Below are 21,878 nucleotides of genomic sequence, written 5' to 3'. Positions count from 1 at the left end.
GGGTCTAGCAAGGTCGTATTAAGTTGTAAATGATGTAATAGAGAGTTTTTCGTAAGGGTAGACTAATGATCATTCTTTTCAAAAGGTGACGACGTATTTTGGAAACATATCGAAGAAAGCTTGGATTTTGAAGAGCGTGTTCAACCAGTAAAAGGGGACCAAACACTTTGTAGATTTTGCACCTACCTTGGAGAAGATAACAGATTAGTCAAAGGAAATGATATCCAACACCTGGAAGAAGAAGATTTGGAGCAACGACGAGAGACGCTTCCGTGAGGAATTTAATCGATAGATATGAGTTAAGATATTAATGCAAATCACATTAAACAAGTAACGAAAATAATACTAATGAAAGAACATTTAAAAATTTAGTAGAATTTGAAATTTCATATTGGTGTCCAGACAGAACACTATTGTGTCTGAACGGGACAATGGCGCATTTGGACAGGTTGGGCAAAAAGATCAGCTTTTCATGTGCGTCCGGACGGGGTATTTAGGTGTCTAGACAGGTCAGGTAAAACTTTAAATGATGTTTAATACAAATGATTGTTAAAGCGAAGAAATTACTTAAGTATAAATTTTTAAAAGGGTTTTATTTGTTAAAGAATGATGTTTGAAAAGCACATTTGTTAGGAAGAGTTTCTAAATGGATTACCCTTTAGTATAATAGAATTATTGTATACTCCCGGTTAAGTATAATTTACTTAGAGAGGTTAATGTTATAAGGAACTAAATCGGTAAACTTTGAGGATAGTAGTTTTTTTGTTTAATCGAGGAATAAATAAAGATACTTTATGACGGTAGGCTGATTTGTGAACATTGGAGACACTTAGTAAACCCACACAAGATCTTTAATATTTTAAAAGTCATAGTTGATGATAGTTAAAGTGTTCCAATTATAATTATAGCAATTGATAAGATAAATGATAGATGAAATTTATATGGAATGATTGATTTATATAAATTGAGGAAAGTACGTGGAGCTTGTTTTGACTCATCCAACGCACAATGGAGTTGGCAAAATTTGTGTGGAGGATGAGTGTGTCTAGGATCGGAGGAGACTGCATATAAACTTCTTTAATAAAATCACCATTAGAAAATACATTTTTCACGTCCAGATTATGATCAAATGAATAATTTTAAACCCTTGTGAAAATCTAGCTAGAAAGTTAGACCAAAATTAATGTCACTTTTTATTTATTTATTTTTATTTTTTTGACGTAATGGACAATGTTTCATAAATTTAAGGACATGTGCTTCGCTGGTTAATTGAATGAGAGACATTGCAAGATTCATTAAATATAGGGTCTTTGTGAATCACGTGTTGATGTTGCAATTCATGGCCAAAAGATGAGTAGTTTCTCCGACATCATACATAAATTCGAATTAATCATTCAATTTTCATAAATGTAATGAAAAGTGAAATAACGGTAAATGTATTCATTGAGGATCAGATAGTATGTACTATGAAAATTGAATGATTAATTCGAATTTATGTATGATGTCGGAGAAACTACTCATCTTTTGGCCATGAATTGCAACATCAACAAATAACGGTAAATGTATTCATTGAGGATCACATGGTACGTACTATTATTAATTTTCCGTTGAGACTACTAGCGCTGTTCCGTTGAGACAGCTGTCGTGAATTGAATATGGGCTCTAAATTACTTGTTGTACAAACGTGGCAATAAATTTGCTGAGTCATCCAATTTCTTACAACCACAAATACCTACATTTAGTCACTTACATATCTACCTTAACAATTTTATTTTATTTTTTTTTTTTAACAAATAGCACGTGCTATTATTAATGCTGAAAAAGCCCGAAGGCATACATATTGAGAATAGAGGGACAAGACCCCATACACTCTAAGTTAGAAGGATCTGACTTAAAAAACAGATGTCTAAGCAGAAATGCAAATCCTACAAAAATAACATTTGAGCCTCTTTTTACAATAACACACACACTCTAAAAAGAAAAGAAGGCTGATCTAACTACAAGCCAACAGATATTCCAATAAAATTTAAGCAATACAAAAGCAAACTGTGACTGGAGAAACAAAAGGAAAACACAAAACAAACAGAAGAACTCAAATCCAGCCGACGGCAGGGACTATCTTTGCCAAAAATCAGTGCATGTCTCCTAGAAGTTGACGGACATGCGTAGATCTGGCATCAAAATTATAAATGAAGGTGAAAGTCCAGCCACGCACTCCGCCGATGACACAAACCAGATCAGCCTCTTCCCTACTGGTTGTCTTGAAGCTTCCCACCTAAACAAAAGAAAAGAAAAGGAAAAGCAAACAAACATAAGCCACCATAGCCTTGAGAGGGCTAGGAGAAGATAAACCACTTCCGGATTTACCAGGGGAACAAAACTCCACAATCATAATGGCTAGAGGAGACCTAACCTCCACTGGTTCACATCGGAGAGGGACAAAAAATGCTTCATAGCTTTAAAAAGGCTAGGAAGTAACCACCACCGGAAGGAGGGAGGAGTGAAACCTCCCTCCCCCGGCGAAATTTTTTCAAAGAAACGGACTCTCTAAATGAGAGAACTAGAACTTCAGAGAGAGGCGGCTACGTTTTTGTGAGGGGTACGATTCTTGTGTAACTAATTAAGGCTCTTTATATCTAACAACAATTGCATTATATTCCGATGTATTAATTTTAAACAATTTTTTCCCATTTTAATTAAAAAGAAAAATTCTCATTTTTAACTATTTCATTTAAATATTTTTTTTTTCAAAGCATCTACATTCTAATATCATGTTCATATTTGTGTTGAGTTACATATAATTACTTGTTTGTAGAATTTAATTTGCGCAAAACAAAATTTACTTTATTCTAAAAATTATTTTAATAAACAAACTTAGTCAATATGTTGATTTTAAGTTCATATGAAATTATGAGTTAGTAATGTTTTAAGGTGCAATTGATGTTACTTTCTTTTTTTCTTTATTTTCTTCTTTTATATCTTGAAATTCAATTCTTTGTATTTGTTTTTTTATCGTAATTAAGGCCTTAATTAAAAAGCACTGACTATTTTTTTTTTGTCATATATATTTATTTATTTTTTACCATAATTGGGGCTTTAAGTAAAGAGCATTGACTAACTTTTTTTAAAAAAAAATAAAAACTTAATTATACTATCTTTATTTCCGGCCTTATTTAATTGGGGTGTTAGATGTCTGTCTAATTTATCTAAGCATTGGGCCGGCACTGGGTTTAGGTAGCATGTGTTTTTCTCATCCCTATATCCATCCATCTTAGCATCATATGTTCACTCTGCCAATCCTATAAAAGGAGGACGAGCTAATCTTCTCATTTGCCAAACAACTAAGAACTTTCCTCATCTTCTCATAGTAGCTGAGTTTTTAGTTTCTACATTTTACTGCTTAACTCATTTTATTTGATTTCCTGACTATCACTCTTTTCTGAATTCTAATGGACCAGAGTTTGTGGGATGCTGCTCAGCATGGAAGCATCGATGCCTTGTACGCATTGATACAAAGGGATCCAAATGTTTTGGATAGAATCGATGACATTCCATTTGTTGAGACTCCTTTACACACAGTTGCATCTGCTGGGCACACCCGGTTTGCCATGGAGATCATGAGGTTAAAGCCCTCATTTGCTAGGAAGCTTAACCAAGATGGTTTTACTCCCTTGCACCTTGCTTTGCAAAAGCTCCATCCACTTGAAAATGAGTCAAATGACAACCAAGTTTTACTTGAAAATGAGTCAAATGACGACCAAGCTTTGCAAAATAACCATACCCAATTGGCATACCGACTAGTTTCTGTTGATAAAGACCTTGTCCGGGTCCAAGGAAGGGAGGGTGTGACTCCTTTGCATTACGTTGCTCAAATAGGAAATCTTGACCTTTTGTCCAAATTTCTAGAAGATTGTCCCACGTCTGTACAAGATGTAACAATTAGAGGAGAGACTGTTTTTCATATCGCCTTGAAGTACAACAATCTACATGCTTTGAAGTACCTTATAAAATGGATTCAGTCTGCCACCAATGAATATGCTTCATCCTGGGAAAAGAAATTGCTGAACTGGGAGGACGAGGAAGGCAACACTGTATTGCACATTGCTGTATCCAAAAATCAACCCCAGGCAAGTTCTCTCCCCTCATGCATGGTTTCTAATTAATTAAGGGAATTGAGTGGGCGTTTAGGGGGGTCTATATATCTTGTTGGTCGAATGAATGACATACTAATTAAGGATTTAGTTTCAGGAACATATATGCTAAAAATTATCTTCTAATGATTTTCACTTCAACGTTTGGTACCGATATTTTATGTTCTCTCTTCTTTTTTTTCTTTAATGTGCAACATTACATTATTTTTGTCCATTTGCAAAGAAAAAATTAGCATTTTTTTTAGGCAGGGGGTTATGTTGAATATTAATTGTAAACTCTTTTACAGTGATGAGATCAGTAATTATATATGCATCACTAAATCATACAGGTCGTGAGGCAGTTATTGAATGCTGGAGTTCATATAAACCGTAAGAATTTATGGGGTTTTACAGCTTTAGACATCTGCTTCCAAGACGGCAACAATGAGAGATCGATGAAGTGTATGTTATGTTGTGCAGGAGCTTTAAGAGCTTCTTCTCTTGCTACAGTTAAATCTTGTGAAGCTCTCCTCAAATCTCATTGCCTAATTTACTCGACTTATAAAAAGTTACTGATATGGAGGTTGCGTCAACAAAAGAAGATAACAAATGACTTGCGCAATATGTTGTTGGTGATTGTGGTGTTGTTCATAACAGCAACATACCAAACCGCACTCAGCCCTCCCGGAGGAGTTTGGCAAGATAACTACAATCCTCCAACTGATGATCAGTTCAATAGCACAATATTCCCGATCATCCCGAACAACGTTACTAGTGACCTTAGTCCTACCCCACACAGGGTAGGGACAGTAACCATGAAAAACAATTACTTTACGCTACTCACTGGTACTAATGCTGCTTGCTTTGTTCTATCAGCTTTCATAATACTCCCCCTCCTCCTCCCGTTAGAAACGATTAGTTTTTTGTGTTTCTCACCCATGATATTCCTCTTTGTGTCCTATGTGATTTCAAATGCCGTCATATATCCATTTGGACCAATTGACTGGATTCATTTTTAATCATGAATAAAACTTTGGGAAAATATCAAATATTGATTTCTTATGCTTTTACCTTTTGTCAAGAAGCTTATTGTACTTTTTGTTTTATCAAATACATCTTTGTAATTGAATACTTTATCACATAGATATAGTATATCTATATTCAACCAATTTTTCTAACAAAATATTAATTATATTCCAATTTTTTTTTTTTTTTTTGGGAGTATAATTAGGGTCATGAAGGACCATGGTGGATAACATTCTACCCAAACTATTTAGGAGCAAAGTTGAGCCTTAGTTTCTGTGAGGTGTAAATCTAAGCTGCCATGAGGGGTTTTTGGTGAAAAGGAAATGGTGGGGATGAAAAGTTGGGATATTATGATTAGATGGAAAAAAAAAAAAAAATCTCACAAGGGTGAGTTTTTTTTGGCGTTCTAGAGCCTTTGGACGCCCTATAAGAAGTAAAAATGCAATTTTACTGAGGTAGCAGATGATGAATAGTGTGCCATTATACAAGTGTTGAAGCTATTAGAATGATACTGTTCGGTCGATGGTCAAGTATCGTTTTGACGGTGTTGATTGATCGAACGCTATTTAAGTAATGTCATAACCATGTCTATTGTTCGAATGGTACACATGTATTGTTCTAACGGTATTAAGCAAAATGCAAAAACACTATAGTGTAAGTGTTAGAATAGGGTTACATCTTAGAAAACCAACCTAATGATATGATATCTCGCAAACGAAGGAGTTGGAGCATTTGGGGATGACTTTTACAACCAAAGTGAGTGAACTCATGTGAAATGATAAACTGTAATTTTCAAGCATGCTTATTTTTGTAATAAATGTGCATCTTTGTATTGTCATGAAATACTTTGTGATTTGATGTTATGAACTCTAAAAGTTTTTTAAGTAGAGATGAAATGATTGCAAAATGAATGATCTCTATGTAATTTTTAGGGTTGAGCATGGGGGGCGGGGGGGCCGAGATGCCCCTTTTTTGGCCCCGCACCCCGCGAAAATCCCCATGCACCCGCACGGGGCGGGTGGGGATGGGGTGGGGATCCCAGCGGGTGTAGAACACATAAACAAAAAAAAAAATGGTGCAGGAAGAAAAAAAAAAAAAAGAAAATATATGAGAGGGGGGTGATTCTGTGAAGAAGAAGAAGAGAAGAAGAATGGTGCAGGAAGAAGAAGAAAAATCTGGAAGAAAAAAATATATATATATGAGAGGGGGGGCTGTGAATTTGTGAAGAAGAAGAGAAAAATAAGGAAGAAGAGAAGAAGAATGGTGCAGGAAGAAGAAGAAAAATCTGGAAGAAAAATAAAAAGAAAATATATGAGAGGGGGGTTGTGAATCTGTGAAGAAGAAGAGAAAAAGAAGGAAGAAGATAATAAGAAGAATCTGAAAGAAAAGGAAAATATATGAGAGGGGGGCACGGGGATTCGGGGAAAAAAAAAAGATTAAACTCGCGCCCCGCCCCGCCCCGCACGGGTTGGTTAAAATCCAACCCGTACCCGTAAAAAAAAAAAAAAAAAAAAAAAAAAAAAAAAAAAAAAAAACCGCATTTTTAGGGGCGGGGGTTGCCGGTTTTTGCTCACCCCTAGTAACTTTTACTTACATGCATCGATAATGAAATTAACAATAATTATATGACATGATCACCATGACAAAAAAAAAAAAAAAAAAAAAAAAAAAAAAAAAAGAGTGAAGAATCTATATGCATGCTAGTATATACAGACTAAACCCATGCCCAAGTTGTGAGATGAGTGAATTTATCCTGAATCCGAGCTTTATTATGACCGGCGCAACCACCCACATGTGTGGTCATCACAATACGGATGTCACTAGTTGGGTGGATCACCCAGGGTTGGACCTAGCTCATGCAGTGAGCCTGGTTTAGTTGGTAATAAGTATAAAGAACACACATATCGAAAATAGTATGAATAAATTATATTGGTGATCATTATTTGTATTATTATGTCATTATAGAAAAATAGTTCATTTAATAAGCATAATATCGAGAACAACACATTGCAGTCTCAAACAGAAAATAATGCTGATGAAACATGCAATATAATATGAATAAATTATTTTACAGTCCGTAACTATTCCCTAATTATAGTGGCAGATTGTATGTCTAAGAGTAATTCTACACAGCACTTAATTTTCCATCAAGCGTCCATCGATGCTGATGCCATGTCAGCACTTACTTTTATTATTATAAAAAAAAAAATTGAAAAACCTAAAACTTGTGTGTTGAAAACCAAAAGACCCAAACCAGTTTACCCAAAATCATTTTCCTCCCAAAAACCTTCCTCTCTCGACCTCTCCATCTCCTCCCTTGACTTCGTCGTCGACAGGCTCCATCTCTGGCCCACTAAAACAAACTACATTTAGTGTCGCTTTTTTAATGCCATTTTAGGCTATAAAAACGGCACCAAACAGTTAGTGCCGTTTAATTAATGCCGCTTCTCAACCGGCATTAAAGTTGCGGTCTTAAATTATTTTTGTGCCACTTAGGATGCAAACGGCATTAATTTATGCCGTTTGAGGAGAAGTGGCATAATTTTTTTTAATGCCGCTTATTGTTCAAAATGTCATTAAATTTAATTCCACTCATTGTTTAAAACATCATTAAATTTATTGCCACTTAATGTAGAAAACAGTATTAAATTTAATGCCACTTTTACATTAAGCAGCATTAAATACATATTAAAAAAAACCAAATTAAGATTCCCTTAAAATAAATCTTTTTTTGGCCGAACTCAAGAGACTTTTGAACTACGTAGGATTGTGGCTTTATCTTTGCTAGTCCGGGGAAGACATTAATGACTACAGAAAATGCAATGATCTTGTAACCAGGTAGAATCAAAATGGAGCTCTCCTTTTGTTGAAAGAGAGACACAAGGAAAGAATAGGTAACATTTTCTTGCTAGACATGTAAAAAAGACAGACACTTGAATAAGTGATCAACTGTAACAAGATTTTTTTTTTTTTTTTTTTATACGGTAGGAAATGGTAGAAAGAACTGAAAGATAAATTGCCTATTCAAAGCAGATAGGATTAAAGTTGACAAATGATTATAGGATATACATTTTCAGCATTTCTCATTCCTTTTGATAATAGATCCTCAATGACAGCAAGCCAAATCCTTGCTCCTCTGAAGTGAAGATTAGTAGCCTGATTAAATTATAATCTAATTAAAACCCAACCAAAACAATAAACAAAAATTACAGCGGAACCCGGTTCTGCAGCAAAACAAAAACATGAGTTTTTTTTTTTTTTTTTTTTTTTTGCAGATTTGACACTAACTTTTACACTGCCAAAATGCTGACAACTTTTAAAGACAAAAGAAGATGCTTTTGGACCTTTGGATGCAACCAATTAAAGGTCAGGATTTAGAAATTTGAGTTCTCCAATTCCCTAAGGGATTTGGATCGAAACCGAGCTGTCCAAAAAGAGGGAAGAGAGAGAGAATAAGGAAGAGAAAGGATAAGGTGGGCCATGTGTCGCCTTGTGAGTGGCTGAGAGAAGATATAGTAATCTTTTTTTAGCCATTCAGGTGATGACACGTAGCAGGATAGTATTCTCTTTATTTAAAGCCCTCAGCTTATATAAATTACAATAGAATCACATTTTATTAAAACTCAATCACTTAACAAATAACATTTGACCTCACATTTATTTAAACTACACCTTTACTAATATGATTAATTATTTATTCAATTAAGACTTTGTGTAATAATTATCCATCTTAACTCCGTTGTATTTTAATTTCATAACATAAATATTATTACCTAAGATATAATTATTACTTCAATTTCTATTATTTTACATTAGACTCTTTTATTTCAATTACATAAATATGACCACTAAAAATATAAGACTAATTCATCTTATTTAATAAATGTGATTTATTTAATTGCTAAACTTCCTATTTAATTTCTTCATCTCTATAGTTTTTCTCATCCGAATATCCATACATCTTAGCATCATATGTTCACTCAACCAATCATATCCTATAAAAGGAGGACGAGCTAATCTTCTCATTTGCCAAACAACTCAGAACTTTCCTCATCTCCTCATATATAGTAGCTGAATCGTTAGTTTCAACATTTTACTGCTTAACTCATTTTCTTTGATTGCTTGACTATCACTCTCTTCTGAATTCTAATGAATCCGAGTTTGAGGGATGCTGCTGATCAAGGAAGCATCGATGCCTTGTACGCATCGATACAAATGGATCCAGAGGTTTTGGATAGGATCGACAAGATTCCATTTGTTGAGACTCCTTTACACATAGTTGCATCTGCTGGGCACACCCTGTTTGCCATGGAGATCATGAAGTTAAAGCCCTCATTTGCTAGGAAGCTTAACCAAGATGGTTTTACTCCTTTACACCTTGCTTTGCAAAAGCTCCGTGCACTTGAAAATGACCAAGCTTTGCAAAAGAAGCAAACCCAATTGGTATACCGACTAGTTTCTGTTGATAAAGACCTTATCCGGGTCCAAGGAAGGGAGGGTGTGACTCCTTTGCATTACGTTGCTCAAATAGGAAATCTCCATCTTTTGACCAAATTTCTAAAAGATTGTCCCACGTCTGTGGAAGATGTAACAATTCGAGGAGAGAATGTACTGCATATAGCCCTGAAGAATAACATGCCCGAGCTCGAAGCTTTTTCGTACCTGTTACGAAGGGTTCTGGGGTCTTATTTAAAAGATGCCAAATTGTTAGAGGAGAAACTGCTGTATTGCACGGATGATGAAGGCAACACTCTGTCTCTGTTGGAAGTTGCAGTATCCATAATTAATCAACCGGAGGCAAGTCCTTAATTTAATTTCCAGTACTAGCTAGCTAGCTAGCTAGTACTGCTGATCGATCAAGTTAATTAATTATCTAAAAATATTAATTACTACTTTTGTCTACGTACATCTTGCAGGTAATGCAGTGGATACTGCATAATGAATCAATAGTGTTGAGGTTACTCATGAATATGCGATCAGATCAAAGAAAGAATTTGGAAAGCCAAACGTCAACACTACAGGTGGACAACCCACGGATCAAAGATATGCTCCGACCACGTGGTACAGCTAGACTCAAACATCACTTCAATTCTTTTTCAGTTTGGGCGGCCGAAGGGTACTTTTTGGTAGAATTACGCCGCCAGCAAACACTTATAACAGAGAGGAGACGGAATGCGCTGTTGGTTGTTGCTGCACTGCTAATAACGGTCACCTATCCAGTGGCATTCAGCCCTGATCAACCCAATGAGTTCAACTGCACAGTCCCGAATCCGTTCAACGGTACCGGTGCCAATCACTTCAACTGCACAGCCCGGTTCAACCCTAGCAGTGAAGTTAATCCACCTCGAGACCAATATTCCGTTATAGTTCATAGTTTAAATGCCTACGTCTTTTTGCTAACAAACATTACACTTTTCTACCTCGTCCCTTTTGATTTTCTTGGATGGTTGCTCACCCTACTCGTTGGACTCCTCTTTCTTTGCTATTGCCTTTCAACCCCATTATTATCCAAGTCTCTTATTTCAGCCCAGTTTTATTTCTACAGTGAGATATACTTGACGGCTCTTGTTCCATTTAATTTCCTCTACAATTATTTGGCCAAATTTAAGAAAAGAATTCAAAATTTGGGTTGGTGATTATGAGATACTACTTATGATACTCATTTGATCAAATAAAAATTGAGCTGTCTAACCACTTATCCGATTAGGTAAGTCTCATAAATAGTCTCTTACAATCACCTACTCAAATTTTTTCAAATTCAAACAAATAATTATTGTACGTCGTTGCTTTCTTTCTACACTTCTAGTGTCGTATGAGCCATTCCATCTTAATTGTGAGAGTGATTTTTTTTTTTTTCTTTTTGTTTTCTCTATTCGTACTTGTGTTTTGTATTAGCTAGTAAGCTTAAATATATGAATGTTTCCTGGGTTTCTTGTGAGCTAAATATAGAAAGTTTATTAGCTTTCCTGGGTTTCTTGTGAGCTAAATATAGAAAGTTTATTAGCTTTCTAGACCAAGTGTGGTAGTGTACGTCTAGTCTCATAGGAAAGAACAAAAAAATTAATTAAAAAAGTAATATCAACCACTTTATCCTAATTATTATGTCATTTTTATCTTAAAATAACGTAGCAAGAAACGATAAACGTGAAGGAGAAGTTGTGTTATCAATACACACACAATCAACACTCACATTGATAGAATAATTAACTTGACAATGTTAATGATGGCAAAAACTGCATCTTCCATTACAATTGAACTTAATTTATAATGAAACCCTAAAACTACAAAAGGGTAAAATCTTCTAAAAGTATTTTTTTTTTAAAAAAAAATGTATTTTTATTACCGATTATATGGACTAAGTGTACGTTTGTTTGGTACACAGAATTTGTTTGGTACGCAGAATGATTATTCCATTATCTTTATTAAGAATTAAAGAATGTGAAATAAAATAATTTTAGTGTTAAAGTATACAAATTATACTCTAAAACTTGGAATAGACATTCAAATGGCCCGTGAGGGAATCATGACTATTCTATTTCATGTTTTTTTATTTCTAATAAAAGCTATTCATTATTTTTTAAAAGGAATAGTCATTCTATGTACCAATGTAACATAAATTTGATATTATACTACACAAACAATGGACATTTAAATGTTGCTGATAACATGCCCATTAGCCAGTGAAATTCCTTGAGAATATAAGAGAATTGCTTTCAAAAGCTAATGTATAATTTGTAATTCATGCCCTATATATAATATAATTTTTATTTCATAATCCAAATCACATTAAGCTTTTAGAGCATCTCCAACATATGCTGTAATACCTCTATATTATGTGTATTTAGTTAATATGAGACAAAAATCATATCCAACATCTTTTCTTCTCCTTATTTAAAAAAAAAAAAAAAAAACTAAACTGATTTAATTTGCTTTTTAATTAGATACTTTTGGGCAATCACTGTAGCTTATGTATTCTTTTCTTAATAATTTCTCTCTCTATATCGATCTCTGAGCTATAGTCATTTCTTTCTCTTGTTTCTTGGTGGTTGAAGAAAATAATAATAAAATACTGAAAAATAATATTTTAAAAAATAAAGAATTAATGAAATAGAAAATATGTTGAAGTTTGTATTGAAAAAGTAGGAAGTAGAAAATAGTGATTTTTGATGAAGTAGAATGCATTACATTGTTGAAGATACTTTAATAACAATTGGAAAATAAATAAGGAGGTTATGTGAAATAAAAGGTACCGTGGAAAATAATTAAGCCATTCCTTCGCAAAGGCTTCCACCCTCCTTACTTTTATTTTCTTTTTTACTTTCATTTTTATACATCTCTAACACAATTCTTATGAAATTTTTGTGGCCAATGAAATTTTTAAAGCCAGGAAAAGTGCTTGAATTGTCTTTTTGACTAAATCCTCCCCCCCCTCTTTTTGGGCAAATTAATAATTCATTTTTCATTTAACCTATTATCACTCCAAGTTAGAGGTACTCTATTTTTTTTTTTTTTTTTTTTAACTTTAATTAACACCATGTTTGAACTTTATTTTATCGTGGCTGCAACCGAACATATATATATGTATTCGATTGTAGTTCCTTGTGAAACATTCTGTTAAAACTGTCTTCGATTGAGATTGCGAATGAGGCTGTCAGATGTATCTTTTAAAACTCAGTTATTCAGCCTCATTCAAACTTTATTCAATTGTCCTTGCGACTAAGCCTCTCGAGAGCTTGAGCTTTAAACCACTTGAAGTCCTTCGTTTGACCGACCTTCGACTACCACTGCAACCGAGCTTCTTGGGAACTCAATTCTGAGATGCACCATGCAAGTTTCCACCGGCCGCTTCTGATCTTCAGTTTTCAATAAGATCTGGACTCCAACATAAGAATAAACTTAACAACTTAACTTAGACATCTTTAAAAGGTTGCCTCTTAAGAAAGAAACAATTCAAGAATATTTTTAAAAATTTGTGCTTTTTGATATAAACATAACATACAATAAAAGGTTGCATGCATTGAACATTGGGATTTGGAACATAGAGGGAGTATTATATATAACGAGGTGAAAAGCAACTAAAAGGCACTTGCATACTCCTATAAGAAGCTACATCATTTGTTGAAGGACCAAAGAAAATGATAGTCGTTGATATAAAAAACTATAAGTCCACTAGGGCCTATTAAAGCTTGCAAAGGCCCACTAAGTACTAACCCTCGGGCAGGCTTTTACAAATGGGACGGTTATAACCGCTTCGCAACGGCTAACCGCTTTCAAAAGCGATTATAAATAATCACCTAGGCGGAGGTAGTTAGCGGTTTTAAGGGTAGGCAGAGGCGGTTAGTAACTGCTAACCACCTACCCTTATAATATATATTATATTTTATATATTAAAAAAATATATATATTAAAAATTTGTTGGTATTCGGTTATTTAGATTTGTAATGTTTTGAATTTGTATTTGGATTTGAATTTGTAATGTTTTGGTTTTGGATTTGTTTATATTTGGTTATTTAGATTTGTAGTAATTTGGATTGTATTTGTTTTTAATAGATATTTTAGATTTTTATTTAGATTTGTTAATTTTGTACCAAAAGGTCAAAAAATTATTATTATTATTATTTTTTTGAAAAAATTAAAACCTTCCCAAAAACCGACCCAAAGCCCAAATTAAAAAGCGATTTTCAAACCACCGGTTATAAACATAATAACCGTTAACCGACAATTATAAAAATAACCGCTAACTACCTAGGCGGAGGCGATTGCAATTGATAAAATTCAATAGCCTCCTTAGGTGGTTGTGGTTAGTAGTTTTAGCCAATAAAACCGCTAATCGTAACCGCTTGTACATCCCTACCCTCGGGTCTATAGAGGCCCATCCACCACCAGGATGGACCGAGTGTCTCGTTAGCATGGGGTCCCTCGAATGAAATTATGAATAAGGGAACTTTAACCAACGGGCCACCCCCCTTAAGGAGTTGATTGATCGACAGTCCCTTAAAAGTTTCGTGAATCGATGATCTCCTTACCGGCGGTTACCTTCTTAACATACATATATATGGTAGGAAGGCTATATAAGAAAAAGTATCCCTATATTAATGGCCTTGCCTCTTTGGACTTAGTACTATAAAAGGAAAAATTGACCGTGCAAAGAAGGAACCCAATAGGGGCATATCTAGAATGAAAGACATTCATGAGAATCTGCCACCTTTCATACTGAACCCTTGAATTCTGATGTTTGCCATATCAGACATACTTGTTTTATCCATGGCAATCCTATAAAGAAGGTGACAAACCCTAATATGAGGTATGCATTATATTCCTCTCCCATCCTCTTGCTTCCTACCCTCTCAGAAATTATCCAACTGACTTAGGCATTGGAGTGTCCATTGGTGGCATACACAGCAAGTCACCCGGTCTGTCTTTGTTTTACATATATTTTGGTTGGTTTATTGGGAGGTGGTCAATTGTTTCAACAATTTAATGTCTTTTGTGGGAACCAAAAAGAATTAGTGGCTTTCTTAGACAAAAAAAAAAAACATGTTAGTTTATTGGCTGTATTTTGTTAACAAAATCACTACCATATTAGGGTACTGCTGAAATAGGAACGCAGTATTTTCAGAGAATTTTCCAGAGTAATTCAGAATGTTTTCTCCAACATGGAAATGGCCTAATTTGACAAGTTCTGCGTCATATTCACAAGAAAAGCAATTTCCTAAAGTCAACGAAGGTTTTGATGCGCTTACAGATCAGCAAAGGCGGTTTCCATTGCGACTGTCCGGACGGTCAAAGGAAGTGTCCGGACGCCCATCAGTGTTCAAAGAAGTGTCTGAATACCTCAGCAGACACCAATCATAAAGAGCACCTGATCGCATGAATGTCCAGACAGCCCAGCGAACACCTAGACCCGAGAGCTCATGTTCGATGCATTGTCCGAACAGCAAACCGAAGTGCGAACAGTGAAGATAGCATGCAGCCGTCTAGATGCTAGGGTGAAGCCGTCTGGACGAGCCTTCTGAAGATTACTGAAGAAACGCTTATTTTGAAGTTGGCTGCTGCTTGACATTCGGATGCCTAGTTCCTAGTTTGGACGCCGCCTAGGGAAATTCGAGTTTGTATCAAATTAGATTTTCCAGAGCCTATTTAAAGGGGCTCCTAGGCTGTTATATTGTAAGAATTCGGTACTGAATTCATGTGTACTAAGAGAGGGTGTTTACACCGAGATTGTAGTATTTGTTAGCTCTCTTATAGTTTTATTTGTGTGATTTGATCAACCATTGAAGTCTAGCTTAGGGAGGAACCCTAAGTTAAAGGATACCATTGAAGAACCCTTCAGACATGTGGTATAGTTCGGAGGCGCTCACTTATAGGTACGGATTAAAGTTCAAGGTACAACTACTGCATAAGGGGTATGTGAGTATGACTGCTTTGTAACTAGCTATTTTTTCTACTAATGGATTTCCTAGGTTTGGCTGCCCTAATGTGATTTTTCTCTTTGTTGCAAAGAGTTTCCACTTCGTCACCAAAATATCTGTCTTCTTAACATTCCGCATTTATATTTTGGTGCATTGTTGATCATACACACACACATGTAGGAGTCACTTTATATTTTTCAAAACCAATGCCTCAAACCCGATCACAAAGTGCTCAATTGGATGGTGCCACCACATCTAACCCTCTACACCACCAAGACTATAAATTTGTTGCACTTGAACCGCAACCATTGATTCCTTCCCAAAACATATGAATATGTATATGTGTGTGTATTGAAAGTGGGGTAGGAATGAAAAAGGAGTACAATTTTTCATTAAAAACCCTAACTCTATGGTAGATAACATTCTACCCAAACTATATAGGAGCAAAGTTGAGCCTTAGTTTCTGTGAGGTGTAAATCTAAGCTGCCATGAGGGGTTTTTGGTGAAAGGAAATGGTGGAGATGAAAAGTTAGGATATTATGATTAGATCGAAAAATATATCTCAAAAGGGTGAGTTTTTTTTTTGGACACCCTATAAGAAGTAAAAATGCAATTTTTCTGAGGTAGCAGATGATGAACAGTGTGTTGTTATACAAGTGTTCAAGCTATTAGAATGATACCGTTCGGTCGATGGTCAAGTATCGTTTTGACGGTGTTTATTGATCGAACGCTATTTAAGAACTGTCATAACCGTGCCTATCGTTCGAATGGTACACATGTATCGTTCTAACGGTATCAAGCATAATGCAAAAACACTGTAGTGTAAGTGTTGAAATAGGGTTACATCTTAGAAAACCATCCTAATGATATGATATCTGGCAGACGAAGGAGTTGGAGCATTTGGGGATGACTTTTACAACTAAAGTGAGTGAACTCATGTGAAATAATAAACTGTAATTTTCAAGCATGCTTATTTTTGTAATAAATGTCCATCTTTGTATTGTCATGAAATACTTTGTAATTTGATGTTATGAACTCTAAAAGTATTTTAAGTAGAGATGAAATGATTGCAAAATGAATGATCCCTGTGTAACTTTTACTTACATGCATGGATAATGAAATTAACAATAATTATATGACATGATCACCATGGGAAAAAAAAGTGAAGAATCTATATGCATACTAGTATATACGGACTAAACCCTATGCGCAAGTTGTGAGATGAGTGAATTTACCCTGAATCCGAGCTTTATTGTGACCAGCGCAACCACCCACATGTGGGGTCATCACAATACGGATGTCACTAGTTGGGTGAATCACCCAGGGTTGGACCTAGCTCATGCAGTGAGCCTGGTTTAGTTGGTAATAAGTATAAAGAACAAACATATTAGAAATAGTATGAATATAACTTATTCTCCTTTTCCTTTAATAAATTGAAATTTTCTCCGTTCTCTCTCATCTTTTCTTCCCGCTCCTTTCTCTCCTGCTAGGGGTGGCGCGTGTAGGCGCGTCACGCTAGTTCTGGTTTCTGATTTGTCACGCTGGGTTCGACAGAAGGGTTCGTCTCGTGGATTGGAGCTGGCTTTTGGCTGGTGGTGCTGAGGGGTTGGTTTGTGGTGTGGTTCCATGGGGCTCTGTCCTGAGATCCTTCAGGATAGGCTTTAATGGAACGTTGTTTCACCGTGGAAGCAAAATGCTTCTCTTTTTCGACGAAGGCAGGAGAGCCTGAGCTTCGTTTGGAAGAGAGGAGGAAGGCGTTTGGGGGGTTCATTGTTCTTGGTGTCCAGGGCTCAGCGTGGTTGATGGCCACGGTCGAGAAGGCTTTGAAGGATCCAGGTTTGGATTTCGTCAAGTATTTTCGGGAGGATACAAAAGCTCTGATGGTTCGAGGGAGTGGGAACAAGGCCGGCCGCTACCTAGAGGTGGTTGCCTACGCTGAGGGTGGTCGGAAAGGGGCTATTTGGCTCCCTCAAGGCCGTGGTGGATGGGGTTGGTCTCGGGTGGTGGGAGAGTTGAGGAAGCTGCTTTCTTTTCTCGGTTTAAAGGATCGGTCGCCGGGTGGTGGGATGTCTTCGTCGGAGGGGAATACGAAGGGGGGGGAGAGCGATGCCCTGGATCTTCGGGGAGTCACTGATGGGTCTCCGACGGGTATTAAGAAGGGAAAGGGAACTGGTTCTCCATCGTTCGCGGAGGTGGTGCGCTCGGGAGATACCGCCTCTGTCGTGGGTTGCAGATCTCCGGTGTGGAAGTCGGGCTGGTGCGATTTGGAGAAGAAGCCGCTTCAAGTGGGTTGCAACGCCATGGAGAAGGTAGCGACTGATCCCACGGGTAAGGACCGCCATGCTGTTGAGCGTCTCAGTTGCAGAGGCTGTGTCTGCTGTTCGGCGTGCGTGTCTGGGGCAGCAGATGTTGAGGGCGACTCGTCACTGCAAAGGGACAGCGCGTCTGGAGTGTTAAGGCAGATGGTGAAGGTCCTTGGGCGCCTGTCCAAGGTTTTGCGGTGGGCATGTGGGTCTTCTCATAGATTAGGCTTGATATCCTCAGTTCGGCCCAAAAGTAGGTTGGGTTTTGCTGCGGGCCGGAAGCTTAAGAGGTGCAAGTCTGCTTTCATAGGGTCCCGGTTTCGGGCTGGGGCTAAGGTGCCTAAGCCATTTGTGAGGGCTGCGAATCCGGGTCGTCGAGATCTGGTTCAGCTTTCTTCCCCACCGGAGGCGTCGAAGTCGGAGGCTAGTTCCGTTGAGAGGCCTTTGGCGGTGTGTCCTGTCGTTCAGCGATCTCTCAGCCCGGAGGCTCTGGCTCCGGCGCCCTCTGTGGAGTGGCCGTCGGCGGCAGATCTTGTTCGGGTGCGCGGTCCTGTGGTCGAGAATGTCATTGAGGATGCCGTCCCTTTCTCTCTTCCGGCGCTGGTGTTGCGTCCGCCGGTGTCTTTGAGTGTTATTCCTTCTGGGGTGCGGCCTTCTTTAGTTTCTAGCTCTTTCGAATCTGGGCTCGTCTTTCGGCAGGCAGGGGTTCTTCCGTCAGCTGGGGTGAGGTCGGACGTTGAGGTTCTTCAGCTTGGGGAGATTGGTGATTCGTCTGTCGGTGCTGGGCGTGACCACGTAGGCGTTGCTCTTAGTGCGCCAGAAACTTCGTCTCTCCGTCGGCAGGTAGGGAAGCTTGCGGATGTTTCTGCCGTGGGTAGGAGGTTTGGTGGGGTTGATCTCTTGGGCCTTCCTGGGGTTTCGGCCTCCTTTCCCTGTGGTCAGTGGGTTTTGTTTTCTCATTGGCCAAGACCAGTCCCCTTGGTGGTTGGGTACACCCAGTTTACTGGATTATCGTCTAGGGTCTTTGAGGTGGGGGAATCTTCAAAGGGGGTTGATTCTAAAGGAAGTGTTGTTGGGTGCCCCCTGGATCCTGGTTTGCCGTCTGGAATCGTTGAGGTGGAGGTTTCTTCTAAAGAGGCTGTTCCAAAGGATAGTGTTGTTTACCCCAGGGTTGTGGAAAATAGCAAGTCGTGTTTTCGCACGATGGGGGTTTCGTTCGTGGGATCTGATCAGAAGGGATTTCTAGATTTTTTGGCTTTGATCGAGGATGAGCGCTTTGACTTTGAATCCCCTCCTAAGAAGGATAAGGAGAGAAAAAGAAAAAAGGGGAAAAGAGAGGTCAAGAATCTAGAATGTTCTATCAATTTCGATGCTAGGGGTACGGGATCTAGTCGGGACAGGGGCAAGAGGATGGGGGTTTGATGTAATTTTCTTTTTTTGGGTTGTTGGGCGTTTGGGTTTTTCGGGTGTTTCCTTTCCCTTTTTTTTTTTTTTTTTTTTTTTTTTTTTTTTTTTTTGTGTCCTTTTTGTATACTCCCTGTATGCTTAGGGGTGCCTTTTACGCTTTTTAATAATATTCTGTTTATTACCTATCAAAAAAAATAGTATGAATAAATTATATCGGTGATCATTATTTGTGTTATTATGTCATTATAGAAAAATAGTACATTTAATAAGCATAATATCGAGAACATATTTTAGTCTAAGACAGAAAATAATGCTGATGAAATATGCAATATAATATGAATAAATTATTTTACAGTCCTTAACTATTCCCGAATTAAAGTGGCGAATTGTATGTCTAAGAGTAATTCTACACAGTGCTTAATATTCCATCAAGCGTCCATCGATGCTGATGCCACGTCAACACTTACTTTTATTATAAAAAAAAAAAAAAAAAAAAAAAAAAAAAAAAAAATTGAAAAACCTAAAACCTGTGTGTTGAAAACCAAAAGACCCAAATCAGTTTACCCAAAATCATTAGTACTGCTTTTTTAATACCATTTTAGGCTATATAAACGGCACCAAGCAGTTACTGTCGTTTAATTAATGCTGCTTCTCAACCGGCATTAAAGTGGAGGTTTAAAATTATTTTTGTGCTACTTAGGACGCAAATGACATTAATTTATGCCGTTTGAGGAGAAGCAGCATAATTTTTTTTAATGCCGCTTATTGTTTAAAACGGCATTAAATTTATTGCCGCTTAATGTAGAAAACGGCATTAAATTTAATGCCGCTTTTACAATAAGCAGCATTAAATACATATAAAAAAATAAAAATAAAAATCAAATTAAGATTGGTATAAAACCAAATTAAGATTCCCTTAAAATAACTCTTTTTTTGGCCAAACTCAAGAGACTTTTGAACTACGTAGGATTGTGGCTTTATCTTTGCTAGTCCGGGGAAGACATTAATGACTACAGAAAATGCAATGATCTTGTAACCAGGTAGAATCAAAATGGAGCTCTCCTGGCCTTTTGTTGAAAGAGAGACACAAGGAAAGAATAGGTAACATTTTCTTGCTAGACATGTAAACAAGAGAAACACTTGAATAAGTGAGCAACTGTAACAAGATTTTTTTTTTTTTTTTTTATACGGTAGGAAATGGTAGAAAGAACTGAAAGATAAATTGCCTATCCAAAGCAGTATACAAAGCTAAAATCATAAAATTGCAGCATAGAAGTTATAGAGAGGGAGAGAGAAACAGAGAGCATCAATGCATGTGTTGCAACCACTTCACTATAGAATGCTTCAATGTGTTGTGCTCCAGAAACATCCCTCCTGTTATGCAATGTTTCAGAGTAAAGATAGAAGGTAAAGTATATGAGCTTACGTGTTAATAAAGTAACCAGCATCTGTGAGGCATTTAACCTTAGTACCAATAGGAACGAGAGCTCGGAAGCTTTCGCAATGCAAAATAGAAGTCAATCCACCATGCAGCCGAACAACCAGAGAGAACAGCCTGTAGGCAAAAGTCCTAACAAGTTATAGGAACGAGTAGCAGATAGGATTAAAGTTGACAAATGATTATAGGATATACATTTTCAGCATTTCTCATTCCTTTTGATAATAGATCCTCAATGACAGCAAGCCAAATCCTTGCTCCTCTGAAGTGAAGATTAGTAGCCTGATCAAATTATAATCTAATTAAAACCCAACCAAAACAATAAACAAAAATTACAGTGGAACCCAGTTCTGCAGCAAAACTAAAACTTGAAATTCTCTCAGAATTTCAGTTACAGGATTGACTGCTTCCACATCGCGGCATCGCCCATCCATCTCCAAAAGTTCAAAACCCATACGGCTTAACACAAAACCCAACCATAATTTCAACAACTAAAATACACCCATCAAAGCCCCATCTCACACCCATAAACACCATCAAAATCAAACTTCAAAAAAACCAACAACCCATTCGGTCCAACCTCCATGGAACCCAACCAAAACTCCAACAACACCATAGGAGCTCTATTCGGCTACCCAACCCAGCAATTACGAATCTACAACAACTAGAAAAGAAAATCATTCAACAACATACCCATAAAATTCACCCTCAACCGATAGCTACAACAACCCATAGAGAAAAGACCCACATTCGGAACTTGCAACCAAACCCTAAGAGAACCCAATCGGTTCCTACAGAAAATCAATGGAAAGATTCAACAAAATTAAAGACAAGGGAAAGAGGAATCTCACCTTGGTGGACTGCATTTCGGTCTCGATCTCTCTCACCGTGAGGAAAGTAAAGGAAGAGGGGGCGGGAGTTTAAAAAAACATTGGGCAAAATTAACACCGTTTATATAGTAAACGGCGTAAATTTATGCCGCTTGGACACCGAGCGTCATTAAATTTAATGCCGTTTTTATATTATAAAGTACCAAATTTTTTTTTTTTTTTTTTTTTTTTTTTTAATATGACCATACAAGAGGAGGAGAGAGAATTCGAACTAGTGACCTCCGCTTTATGAGGCGTAATCCACAGCCGATTAAGCTACCCCTTAGAGACAC

The 21,878-nt window shown here is 37.1% G+C and overlaps 3 protein-coding genes across 5 annotated transcripts; 2 read left to right on the top strand and 1 right to left on the bottom strand.

The window, feature by feature from the left end:
* The first annotated feature begins 3,449 nt into the window (after positions 1 to 3,449).
* Positions 3,450 to 5,149, top strand: LOC133854011 (ankyrin repeat-containing protein BDA1-like). The gene is made up of 2 exons (XM_062290030.1): positions 3,450 to 4,127; positions 4,481 to 5,149. Exons 1-2 carry the CDS (start codon positions 3,450 to 3,452, stop codon positions 5,147 to 5,149), a joined length of 1,347 nt encoding a protein of 448 aa, XP_062146014.1.
* A 4,050-nt stretch (positions 5,150 to 9,199) lies between these two features.
* Positions 9,200 to 9,981, top strand: LOC133855016 (ankyrin repeat-containing protein BDA1-like). The gene has a single exon (XM_062291302.1). The coding sequence runs from the start codon at positions 9,306 to 9,308 to the stop codon at positions 9,963 to 9,965; it is 660 nt and encodes a 219-aa protein (XP_062147286.1). The 5' UTR covers positions 9,200 to 9,305; the 3' UTR covers positions 9,966 to 9,981.
* Positions 9,982 to 12,759: 2,778 nt separating this feature from the next.
* LOC133853693 (pectin acetylesterase 8-like) lies at positions 12,760 to 21,663 on the bottom strand. Of its 3 annotated transcripts, none has more exons than XR_009896708.1 (4): positions 21,568 to 21,663; positions 20,912 to 20,998; positions 20,705 to 20,833; positions 12,760 to 13,028 (listed from the first exon to the last, which is right to left on the bottom strand). XR_009896708.1 is itself a non-coding variant. In XM_062289693.1 (4 exons), the coding sequence occupies exons 1-4, from the start codon at positions 21,580 to 21,582 to the stop codon at positions 20,505 to 20,507; spliced, it is 333 nt and encodes a 110-aa protein (XP_062145677.1). In that variant the 5' UTR covers positions 21,583 to 21,663; the 3' UTR covers positions 20,278 to 20,504. The 3 variants fall into 3 exon arrangements, 1 of the variants encoding a protein (XP_062145677.1); XR_009896707.1 differs by lacking the exon at positions 12,760 to 13,028 and adding an exon at positions 20,278 to 20,652 and having other exon boundaries at positions 20,743 to 20,833; XM_062289693.1 differs by lacking the exon at positions 12,760 to 13,028 and adding an exon at positions 20,278 to 20,652 and having other exon boundaries at positions 20,751 to 20,833.
* Positions 21,664 to 21,878: the final 215 nt, after the last annotated feature.

The sequence above is a fragment of the Alnus glutinosa genome, chromosome 13 (genome assembly GCF_958979055.1).
Source record: "Alnus glutinosa chromosome 13, dhAlnGlut1.1, whole genome shotgun sequence".
Classification (NCBI taxonomy): domain Eukaryota; kingdom Viridiplantae; phylum Streptophyta; class Magnoliopsida; order Fagales; family Betulaceae; genus Alnus; species Alnus glutinosa.
This window is presented reverse-complemented; position numbering and strand designations above follow the sequence as displayed.